This window comes from Nanorana parkeri, unplaced genomic scaffold, assembly GCF_000935625.1.
Source record: "Nanorana parkeri isolate BGI_ZX_2015 unplaced genomic scaffold, ASM93562v1 scaffold1015, whole genome shotgun sequence".
In the NCBI taxonomy this organism is placed as follows: Eukaryota; Metazoa; Chordata; class Amphibia; order Anura; family Dicroglossidae; genus Nanorana; species Nanorana parkeri.
Window position 1 is genome coordinate 34357 of NW_017307283.1, and position 13032 is coordinate 47388.

Below are 13032 nucleotides of genomic sequence, written 5' to 3' on the forward strand. Positions count from 1 at the left end.
CAATAGTTTGCATTAATGTTGGCGCATTCATTTGATTAACGCCCTTGCCATAGTGTTGAATATACATTATATTTATCTGCAAAAAGAATCAGATAAAGATGTATTAGTAACTAATGGTCTACCCTAAGGGGTAAGTAGCACCTTCATTATAAGAGTGACGGTGATAAATTAAGTTCTACTGAAAGTTGTCCAACTTTGCTCCACCCTTTTTCATGAGCCAGGAGACATTATTGCTATAATAGATGTTTCAGTCTTTGTACCACCATGGAACTGACAGGTTTGTTGACTGCGGTGCTTATACTTCTCTCCTGTTGTTACTTCATCTTCTCAACATGGCAGACTATGTACAAGAAACGGGGTCTCCCACCAGGTCCGACCCCCCTGCCTCTGATCGGAAACTTACTGAACATAAAGATGGGATCATTGGTGCATTCGCTTGTAAAGGTCAGATATTCTGGACGTTCTTTAGAATGAATTATGAACCTAATATATGATCTAGTGCAGAATTTACCATCTATTGTTTGTTTTAATTATTGCAGAATAAGTTAACCCAAAGCTGACATTTACATTTTGTTTGGATGGTGTAGGTTTACATAATATATGGCTTGCTATAGAAAAAAATTGTAGACTGCAATAAATACAGCTGGTGTTATACTAGTAACCAACCATAATGCTAGGTATACTGTATGCAGCAAGTAAAAATTAATCACCACCTTGCTTTTGGATACAATAATGCAGCAAGTAGTCTAATCAGAAGTGTGTCATTGAAGATCGTTATGCTCTCCTGTATAGCAGGTTTTGCCACAGTTTGTTTTATGGCTTATAAGTATCTTCCATACAAAGGAGACAGGTATGTGTTATAAGTAATGACACACCAATATGAGACTAGAGCCAAACATTAGTTATAATGTTAACAGTAAACATTACATTATGAGGGTATCTTACACTTTCATTAACGTTATACCATGGATAACTTATCAGAAAGCATGATATTCTATGCCTGTATGGAGGAGTGAGTGGGGTCAGAAATATCTCCAATGGACTCTCCTAGGCAAATTAAAACATAGTGACTGATTTAGCCACTGGTAGCGGTAATATTAGATTAGATTTCACACAATGGCCTTCATCTGACTATTGTCTTAAATTTTCCCAGAAGCCTGTGCAGAGCTTGACGTGAACATGGGGCCAGGGGGTTATAGACATCATATTAATAATCCATGATTAACAGGCATGAAAACAAGTGCTGCCCGATTCCAAACAATGCAAACATTAAGAAGTTTCTCAGTCATGACTGTCTGACCTGCGAACCTCACTCACTCTCCCTTCCAATCTATAAAGCTGCAGCCTTTACACCTCAGTTAGTTTATAATCTCCCACCATCTCCCAGACAGGCTGTGGAATGTGAACAGCACCTGTCATGGGAGAGGGATGGTTGATCTTCTCCGGCTATGTGTGTACACAAAGCTGGACAGACACATTAGACACGGTCATGTTCAAAATGTTTGTTTGAATTTGTAATACTTAATGGAGTCAAATCAACAACCGTTTTGACCATAGTGATGTAAACTTTGAAGGATCATTATGGAAAAAATGTTCTTGAAAATTGGGATTTTCAGTAGTGGAAACTTCATTCAATTAAAACATTGAATGTTAAAAATATAACGAAATGTCAAATGACACTCAAATGTTCGTACAAAATTCATACCATGTGTATCCAGTGTCCAAACCTGCAAGTTCACTCCCTTGTACTGTAGGGAGATTAGATTACCTCAGAAGATACTTTGCTTAGGAGGAACCAGGAACAGAGCAGAAATACATGCATGAGAGCTAGGAAGAATAAGCAGTGATTGACATCACTCACTGCTAGCTCTCTCAGGGGGAATCCAATGTGACCCATGGTGCTGTAACTGCCCAATACAAAGTTCCAACAAGAACATATTTTGAGCCCTTCTCTAATATATTTAGGGTACTCACAGTATGTTTAATTATTATCACTGCAATAGTGAGTGATATTTCCATGGTCACATTGCAGACACCCCAACAATATAGTGCACCAAGAGTTTTATCTTTGGTGAGATATTCTGCTGTGGTAAGGGTGGGAGGGTGATCTTACTGTCCTCATCTCTCTTGAAGTCTCTGGTGACTAAACATGACTGCCATAATAACAGGAACTGTGTGTTCGTACATCTAGGTGATCACGATCACCTTTGGGCACTCTCCATAATATTAAATATTATATAAGATTATATGAGTTGTCTCTAATAAACGTATTACTGTATTATAATAGGCACTACAATAACTGTCCTCATTAGTTTCAGTATAACTATATCCGGTGTCTTTGAGCTTGAAAGTATCCTTGTACAACAGGTATTTTTTATTAATTCCACAGTGATTGTACCATTTAAGGCTGTCCAGAACAATTGATTATTTCCTCAGTACCTTTAAACCTTAATGCCACTATTAGGATATGTATGTGATTATGACTATGCCCATATATCATACCTCTGAAAGGCACTTGTAAGTTTCTAAGTTCATGCTCCTTTCTATTTTCTGCAAAGTTTTAATGTCCTACCACTGAGAAATATCAATGCCTAAGATTTTGTTCCACGGGGTATTAAAAAATGTGGATTTGTTGCTGATCACATATTAATTTCATTTGTGTTATAGTTAAGTAAGCAGTACGGCTCAGTCTACACTCTGTACTTTGCTTCAAACCCCATTATTGTGATATGTGGCTACAAAGCTATAAAGGAAGCACTCGTTGATCAAAATGATGTATTTGGTGGTCGAGAAAAACTGCCAACAATTGATCAGTTCACCAAAGGTTATGGTAAGAAAGAAAAAAAAAATTATTGCAAAAGAGCTTTAAAGGAAATGTGTAGTGGTTTTGTATATATATTCTGCATTTCCAAAGGACTAACAACTAAAATTACCTTTTTTTTTAGTCAGTTAAATAGGCGATAATGCACATTACCATTATGTATTATAATTATCAGCCAGAAGTTGGATTTTCATGCTCCTTTTGTCAAGTTCTCCAGTTTGTTTTTTTAAAATACATAACTGCCTTTATTAGTATTTTTAACCACTTGCCGTCTGGCGGCCGTAGATAGAGGGCCGAACGGGAGCTTTCTAGATGTGGTTGGGCGTTTTAAAATGTCCTCACCCCGTCCCCGCTCGAGTCCGCTATATGATAACAATAAAGTTAATTGTAGAAAAAAAATTAAAGTCACAAAAAATTAAAATCACACATAAAAACACCACATATGTTACATATCACCAACAACATCCGAGTGTGAGAAATAATTCTAGAACCATCAAACACTAAACTGATGAATGGTAAAAGCTTTTAAAGCATCGCCTATGGACAATTTTGGGTGTGGTAGTTTTTTGCAATTTCGCGCGCACACAATTTTAAGGCTTGACATGTTTGGTGTCTATTTAATGGAGGTGACCCCGCCTTTTATATTTTACCAAAAAAATGGGTGATAGTAAATGTTTCATAACATAATGTAGGGAAAACATTTTTTAAATAAAAGTTGAGTTCTTTTTTTGTTGTATAGTAAAAAATTAAAAACCTCAGTGGTGATTATATACCACCAAAAGAAATCTCTATCTGGCCCCAATCATCACTGAATAAATGTCATTTAAAGTACCGCAGATCTGAATACTGAAAAATGGCCTGGACAGGAAGGGGGTTTAACACCCTGGTCTTCAAGTGGTTATAGAAGAACTTTGCCCACCAATTTGATGTCTCCCAAAACAGTGACCTTTAAGACATGCTAACTGCCAAAGTTTCCATTGTGTTTCATTCCACTTTCAACCAATCTTTCAATCTCTCAAATGGCTGGTGCCATAGCTGATCACATATGCAACACCGCAATCCCAGTAGAGGCTAAGATGGCACCTTCCCTGGCTGTAAGGGCTAGGAGGTTGTAGTTCCACTTCAATACCTGCCAGGAGTTTAATGTTAACACCAATAAAAGTATTCTATAAAATGTATAATAAAAGGTTTTATTAAAATGTAAAAACAATTTAATAAAATATATGCAGTGAAAAAATGCAACATGCAGAAAAATCAGAAAATGTCCAGGTTTCATTTCAACATCGGTATTATGTTCCATCTACGGATTGTAACAAAGGCTCCTGGAGCCCCTAGTGCAAGGAGGCCTTGACTGTGGGAAGCATGGCAGTTGTAGGGGATTTAACCAGCTCATGAGTATGTAAAGTAGCTGAAGGTGATTGGCAATGTTCCAATGGGGTAATGGGGCAGTCTAAGACTTCCCACCAAGGCTTCGCTGAGGCCAGCTCCTCCATCGAGAGGATCGTCAACCACCGGAGAATATGTCCATCCACCAGCCCCTTTTGAGCATAATTGTCATAGCTTTCTGGGCGGTCTGACCTTGCTAGCAAGAGATTTAACTCTAATGGGGCTATGCCCTCAAGTTCAACTTTGTGTCAGTTGAATGCCTGCCTGGCACTAATGGTAAGGAAAGGTTCTCCTCTTGTTAGCTCTTTCAGGTGCTCACAGCACAGCTGTGACTGGGACTGGTTGTTTGGTTATGGTTATATATAAATATATATATATATATATATACACATGTATGTGGAACGTTTCCAATAAAGCTGTGGCTCTCCAACTTACTTTTGTGTCTGTGTTATCTTTGGTAAGGCTGCACTGTGTATAGCATTGTTGCTGGACCTGATTCTCTGCAATTAATGCTTCTTAGAGCTGATAATGTAACAGAAGCTATTTGTTTATTTCAGGACGGCCTGTGAATCCTTCAAAGACGTTTATGCAAGCTTTTTCCAATATCCTCTGTTCCGTCTTATTTGGAGATCGTTATGACCAGGGCCGGACTGGCCATAGGGCAAACCGGGCACTTGCCCGGTGGGCCGGGCCGAACACAATTAACCTGATTGTGTTCGGGCCGATCCGCTATGCCGACTCTGTGCAGAGCAGTGTCTACTGTGTGGTAGCACTACCACACAGTAGACACTAGAGGGCTCTGGTGGGGGAGTCCAGAGAAACACCTCCTCCCCCAGCTCTCTCTACTCTGTGCTCTTTCCGGAGCTTGCTGGTGCTGTTCCTGCAGCCTGCACTGTCCCGGTACCGGCCGAGATATTAACATATGAATGGGCCGTGGTAATTTGCATATCAATAACCGCACCCCATTCATATGTAAATACCACGGCTCATTCATATGCAAATCGCCGCCCCTCTGCCATTGCGCTTCTGTGTTTGGCTCCGCCCCCTGTTGTGAGGGGTGGGGCCTGTTGGTGGTCACGTGATTGGGCTGCTCAGTCTAAAATGCCCGGGCCTATTTTTAGTCCAAGTCCGGCCCTGGTTATGACTATACAGATGAGAGATTCACAAAACTTCTTTATATGACGGAAGAGCTGTTCCGACTTACCAGCTCAACCTGGGGTCAGGTAAACAGTCATTAAAGTGACAATAAAGTTAAAAAGTTTTCAAGCTATTTCAAATGCTAAAGACATCACTTACAATGGATGCTGCTCCTTGATGCTTAAAAGTGTTAGTTTCTTGCAGAATCAGCTGGTCCCCGAGCATTGGCCCATATGGCGCTACCCTTGTATGTGCTATAAAATTGTGTGTGTCTCTAAAAACACATAGCAAGGAAAGACTCTCCCCTCCTCCCTGCTCCCCCCTTCTCACTTCTACCTTCTCCAATCTAGTAGATGGGCATGCTGCTGCAGACTGTGCTGTCCCTTGGGATTTTGTACTGGACAGGAAGTTCAGGGACGTGGAGCTGGGAGTGTCAGCTATTTGGAAACATGACTGTTTGGGCAAAATGTATAGAAATACTTTTCTGGGCAATGCATATTTGTTTGATCTAGATTCATTATTAAAAAAAAAAGAAGTGTGAGGGTTTAATACTACGTCAGAGTGTACCTTTCATTAACTTTACAAATCCCTATTAATAAGTTCCTGTTATGCCACAATATACAGAAAAAGCCTAATTATGCTCTACCATTTCATCATTAATACGCAGTCATTAACCTCCAGTCAAGTGACTTTGCCTAGGTAAAGATGATAAGATAATCTCATAAGTGAGATGTGGTCAGTAGGAGGTATTTCCCCAATCCCCTCTCCCCCAGTTATGAGAATGTAACATTATAACTTTGTAGCCAGTCACAAGGTGAGAGGCCACAGCAGGAGGGCTGATCTGTGTCAGGGATGTGTTAACACAAACAAGAACTGTACAGGCACCAGGATTTACATGACTGTGTCATTTCTGAGTCAGCATTTCAGTCTAGGAAGTATATACATACTCAGGATGCGGCCAAAACAGTGTAATACTTCTAATTCTATATGAAACCAACAATAAATGCTCAGGTCATTAAAGGTGAAATCCCTTCAGTTTTTTTAATCATTACCTGTAATCATCTACTGTATGTAACCACTAAATATTATGCAAATATTTACAGAGGACACTAAGCCAATTATGCAGTTTTCTTCTTGAGTATAACTTAGATTCTACCACACTCATACACTTCAGGACCAGTCTGGGTGGAAGGCAGTTATCCCATGTATGTATAACACCCAGAAGAATGCCATTCAAACATAAGGAAAACACAGCCCCGTGCAGCCAGTCACTCAGGCCCTCTGCTCTGCAAGATCAATGTTCTACCCACAAAGCACTGTGCACTACCAGCTAGCTGTATGAAGTGGGTTGTGGACCATTATTTAATGCATATTTTTATGATCCTGATCATCAGGTCCAGAGCATTCTCCCAACACTGATGAGCTACGTTCCCGGACCTCACCATAAGGCGGTCTCAATCTCGGAAGAAATGGTTGAATTTGTTGCCGAAATTGGGGGGGCTGTTCTGTACAGCAATCATGCACTGCTTGCAAAACAACACAAGTTTAGCCTCCTAGCTTCCACTCTTAACATTACTAATTCTGACCCACCGGTCTTCTCTGTAGTGCTGTCCTGCACTTGTACTGGTGGCCCCTCAGGCTCTCAGCTCTATTAGCCTCACCAGTTCTCCCAGCCTCCCTGGTTTTCTTTTTGTGTCTCAAGTACATACACCACCTGACTCCGCTTTGACTTCTGGGGGAGTCCTCCTGACTCCGGAAGACGGTCTGGTCCTATTTCCCAGCAGGAGCTAATTCCCCTAGCTAGCACCTTCTCCTTAAGGGTTGTGGGTGCTGGTCACTGCTAAACCCTGAACTCAGGACTGAAGATCTCATCCCTCCTGAATCACTTTGAAAGCTCCCGGTTCCAGGTTCTCAAGAAGAATCCAGAAGATCTGAAAAGAACTAATAAGCCAACTTTTTCCCTGAAAAAATACCTTGCCTCCTCACACCTCTCATCAGAGTCCTGGGTGATCATAACACCAAATTTCACAGTGGGATTGCCACACAATACTACAACATATATACAGTATATATACACACCGATTAGCCATAACATTATGACCACTGAGGGGTGAAGTGAATAACCTTGATTATCTCATTACAATAGCACCTGGAAGTGGGTGGGATATATTAGGCAGCAAGTGAACATTTTTGTATCTGAAGTTGATGTGTTAGAAGCAGAAAAAATGGGCAAGTGTGAGGAATTGAGCAACTTTGACAAGGGTCAAATTATGATGGCAAGACAACTGGCAGGAGAAGGGGGACCTACCTAAACTTAGGCAGGTGGCCATAACACTATGGCTGTTTGTTGTATATATTCTTTTGACCTCTACAGTCAAAAACGTACTCTTCAATGCAGGGTAACAATGTCTACTGATAGCTCCCCCAAGAAAGTGGGGGATCCATTCTCCCTCACCACCTCCCCGTTCCATTGGAACTCTCATTCCATTGTTCTAATGGAGCGGAGCTGTGACTTTTTCCATGGCAAATCCCTAGACCTAAACACTGTCACATGGGGGAAAGGAGTGACATCATCCACCGTCATCCAACATGGGGGCTTACCACAACAATTAAACGTCACTCATCGTGATCAGCATTTTTGTTTGGAAATTTTGCAGACCTCACTGATGACCTTTTATGGTGGTTTATCTGGTAAGGCTGGCTAATCCCCAGAGCCTGCAGCATATGAAAAAAACTTTCATCTGTCCTTTTTGTATGTTGTCAGTAGAATCACTCTGGGTTTCTTAAAATTCTGGTTACTCCTAGCTAGAATAGATTCTGTCTTTTCCTATGTTGTCAATGGAATCATTCCTGGTTCCTTAAAGTTCTGGTGATTCCTAGCTAAAATCGATTAAGCTTTTACTGTATTGTCAATGGAATCATTCCTGATTCTTTAAAATTCTGGTGACACCACCTATAATAGATTTATTAGCCCTTTGCTAGTAATTTATCCTCCAATGGCTTGAGGTGTGTTTTGCTTTGCAAAGTTTTACAGCTATGTGTTTATTTGATTCTTGTAGTAAAACCTAGGAAACTGACCCAGAAGTGGCATTTAATGTACTCTTACTTTAAAAAAATGCTATGTGCAGTAACTCCTTAGTTACATGTAAAAATAATACAAAACGCAGACTTCTAATACATATATACACATGCATACACCATATCCTTCTCTAGTACATGTAATAGTTTCTATAAGACAATACACTTAAAAGTCAGGCTTCAGTTGTTGCTGGTCTACAAATTCCATATTGAACAGGACTTTGTAGCGTTTAAGCCTTCTCAGGAAAAAAGCTTTGTCGTGGCTTAGTGTTGTCCTTTGTTCCAATCACAGTTCTTCAGTCTAGTCCTCCTAATGGCTTCTGCCTATCCATCTTTATTCTAGTTGCCCCCATTCACTCACATGCGGAATCTATGATTGGTCCAAAGAACGCAAAAATCACAACAGTGATTGGATGGCAACTGAAGTCTCTCTGAAAGTGCTATAAATTAATGTTCAATTCTATTCTGTCTCTGAGAACAGTCTAAAATAAATATTATCTTCCCGAGTCAACACCGGCTCTAACATTCCTAAAGGAGCACCTGTCGTACAACAAGTTGAGAATCATATAAGGAAAAGATCAGTGGAGAAGTAACCAAGACATACCAAAACACTGCAGAACAAATAATATAGTTCATTCACTGGATTAAGGAAATACTGAGCAGATTCTAGCATTGTGATATTTACAGCCTAGAGTTGCCTAAGCTTAAACCCTTGACGGAAGGTAAAACCAACCCTAAAAACCCAGTTTTTCAACATTGGCATGTGCATTCAGGTGAACTATAACTTGTTTTTTTTTCTGGACAATATTTTTTCTACCAGATAAACTTCATGAGGAAATTGATCGGGTGATTGGACGAGACAGAATTGTAAACATGGACGACAAGCTCAGTATGCCATATACACAAGCTTTAATCCATGAGGTGCAAAGATTTTGTGACATTGCTCCCTTCAATGTGCCACATATGGTGACAAAAGACACAATGTTTAGAGGCTTTTATATTCCCAAGGTAGGAAACAAAATCATTTTAGATGGAATGTCTGTGAAGGTTCTCATTCATCCAGGTCATGGTATATCTGTAAAAAATAAGTCAAGGCAACTAGACTTGCTGTCATTTTCTTGAAGACGTTTCACTGGTCATCAAGGTGTCTTCAAGAAAAATACAGCAAGTCCAGTTACCTTGACTTATTTTTTACAGATATTTTAGATGGAAGTCCTTTTCTTTCTTCTTCCTCTTTCTCACCCCTACTCTACTCTACCCTTCTTTTCTTTACTTTCATATGCTTTATGCAGACCATGCATTCCATATACTCATCCTTGAGCTTTTCTTTTATAATGGTATAAAACAGGTTGCATATTTCCTCAAATGTATTTGCTTCCTGATCTTACCTTGGAGGTTGTTGATGACTAGGCTACTGATGGCATAATATGTAAACACTTTATACCTTTACAGATGGAAATTTTACTTTTTCTGTTGGTCTCATTCATGTTGTGTGCTGTCTGTGAATTGTGTTCCAATCATAAAAATCCAATTGGAAGAAAAAATATTAGTATGTAAGTAATTTATAGTAAAACCTGGATGCTCCTAGTAAACTTTACATGCCATTTAACATATCCCGAAAAGGCCCGACTATCTGACACATAAAGCAAATCTGTGCATAGTACATAAAGGGCAAATAAATACATTTGCTTGGTTAAAGGATTTGTCAATCCAGGTAAATTCTATTAGCTCCTCAAATAACAAGGACTGCATGAAATGCAATATTTCATTGGCCACAGCAGCCTTTTTATTTACAAACAAAAATATATATAACATAAACAACAAAATTATAAAACAATTTTGCCAGCAAAACCAAATTAAAAAGGAAATTGTCCATACCGTTAGCAGCACCCCACCACCAATGACCAAACAAGTGAAATCACCATGCCCTAGATGGGCCCCCAGTTTTGTAACAATTCACCTTTTCCACTGGCCCATCAAAACCCCCCTGACCAACCAAGCCAGCCAATCAGCCAAGCCCACTGCTATGATAGTCCCCATGTTTTTTATGTCCATCTGACACTTGGTATCACGCACCTGAGGATGAAAGCGGAAGATGAGGAGGCGTCTCTGGTGACTCGTGTCCTGCGACCCCTGGAGTTTGGAACAGGAGGACGCAGGGCAACGAGGAGCATGAGTGCCACAGATTGGAAGTGAACACCGTGCAGGAGACTTCCTGTAGAGAGGTCAGCAGGCCAAGGATCAAACCAGGCGGGCAGCCTAGGAACAGACCCGGGAGCCAGAAGTCGAAGTCGAGGAAGCCAATGGTCAGATCCAGCCAGGCAGCGAAGCACAAAATCAGCAGGTAAGAGAAAATCCAGAGAACAGGCTGGGGTCAGGGGCAGGCATCAATCAGAAGGTAAACCAAGTCAAACAGGTCATAGGCAAATTGACAGAGGCACAGACAACAGGCAACACAAGCTGACAAGACCATCAGCAATGTGAAGCAGGCAGGCTCATCCTTATATAGTCTCTTAATTGAGGCAACTACCTCACTTCCTGTGCGCCATCTGCCCGCAAGTCTTCCCACGCACCATGCACATGCGCACTATGGCGTGCTTCTAGAGATTGAGCTTTTGCGCATGCACGGCTGCCATTGTGCTCTTACACTTGGCCTCTTACCAACCTAAAATTTGAGAGCAGGTGGGTAGAGGAAAATTGTCTTTCATTACCTGCATTTTCTGCAATAAATACCAAGTAACTTTTACAGGAATAGCTCTTGTGTTTCCTCCCTGCCCACCTGACTTTTATCCATCAATCCATTAAGTCCTTCACCTTCTCCACAATAAACTCACACCTTGAATTGTCTTTGTCCTGTTTCTTCCATTAGTCATGCAGACCTTCTGTCCATTTTGCTCTTCTCCAGATCTCACTGTAATTCTCCTTTACCCACCAAGATACACTATCTTACCTAAACATTCCCGCTACACTGTCCAGCTGAAAAGAAAATACCCAGTAGTTTTGGGTATGAAGGAATACAGTATATGACTCACTCCATGTGACAGCAATGATGCCTGGTGATAGGCCCAGCGCTGTCACATGGTTGCGGGGAGAGAGTTCTCAGGCCTGTGTAAGCTTTGACTTAAGTGGCACACAAGACTTTTTTTCCTGCAGCCAAACAGAGGGGCAGAGGAAAGAAGAGAAGGTGAGTATGTGCTTCTGCTGCAAGAAATGTTAAAATGAGCCTATTGCTTGGCCATGTACAGGCAAAGAACATGTTGTTTTTTAGGCACATTTCTATTTTAAACGAAAATAGAACGCTGCCACACTCTTTTTTTAAAGTGATATATGAACAATTATGGTATACAGTCACCAATCATCATTCTTTAATACCTTTTTAATGTACTTCATTGCAGGGCACAGACGTCTACACTCTGCTATGGACTGTTCACCGTGACCCCACACAGTTCACTACTCCATATAAGTTTAATCCCAACCACTTTCTGGATGAAAATGGCAAATTAAAAAAGAATGACGCCTATATGGCTTTCTCTATAGGTGGGTCCATCTCTAAATAACCAGATGCTGTGATTATTATTGTATGGTGTTAGTAACCAGGTCATAAAGATGCTTCTAAATTATTCATCATTTGAAATAAACAATCTGTTTCTGATATCCTACTTAAATGACTCCAATGGTCAGATGATCTAATTATCACTGGGAAATTTTGAGCAACATTCTAGTGGATCTGGCTGCCAAAAGTGCTTCTTAAAAGCATTGAATCTTATAGCTATTCAGTGATGACTATTCGTATATATAAAAAACATAGGATATAAAATGTAGCTCATGCTCATGTACAGTGGCCTAGTAAGGGATGGAGTATACCCCATTTGAACCCTAGAAATTGAAATGAAATATCTTTGCAGGAAAGAGGAGCTGTCCCGGAGAAAATTTGGCCCGAATGGAACTATCTATCTTCCTCGTCACCATCCTGCAGAACTTCACACTGACTTCTAAGATGGAACTATCTGAAGCTGACTTGGCTCCTAAGTTGAAAGGGTTCCTAAATGTCCCCATACTGTATGAGCTGTCATGTGTCCCTTGCTAGATCTACTGGACTTTTTCACCTTGTTGCAGTAGTTCTCATTGTCACAAACATCTTTAGTAAATTATAACTTTTCCTTTTCTATGAATTATTGTTAATTTTCTCTCTTTTCAAATAAGAACTCTGGCCAATTATTATTAGTATCAGATATGGTGGGAAAGGGTTAGAACCTGTTTGAGGTTTCATTGCTGTCTGTGTCCTAGATGAGCAGATTCCCTCTTGCATCCTTTCCTGGTGGTCATCTAGGTATTGCTGTGAGTTTAAAGTAAAACTATAGACAAAATAAGAAATGGTATATATGCTGCATATACTGTATGCTACAGTGTGTCACTAACATTAACACAGCAGTTTTTTTTGTTTTTGGAACCCCCCTCCAAAATATAGTTGCATTAAGTGTTGAACCTGGCAGTATATCAGATATTTTTTCACTTTCTATAATAGGATAGTCTTGGGTGGCCATGTTGTTTTAAATGGACTTTAAGCATGTGAAAAAATAAATGAAAGTCTAACTATAGCTTACACATTT

General features: G+C 40.2%; 1 protein-coding gene across 1 annotated transcript; it reads left to right on the forward strand.

Moving 5' to 3' along the window:
* Positions 1 to 7749: 7749 nt before the first annotated feature.
* On the forward strand, positions 7750 to 12522 carry LOC108795831 (putative inactive cytochrome P450 2G1). Its single transcript, XM_018567146.1, has 4 exons — positions 7750 to 8035; positions 9237 to 9430; positions 11818 to 11959; positions 12328 to 12522. The coding sequence occupies exons 1-4, from the start codon at positions 7750 to 7752 to the stop codon at positions 12507 to 12509; spliced, it is 804 nt and encodes a 267-aa protein (XP_018422648.1). The 3' UTR covers positions 12510 to 12522.
* The last annotated feature ends 510 nt before the right edge of the window (positions 12523 to 13032 follow it).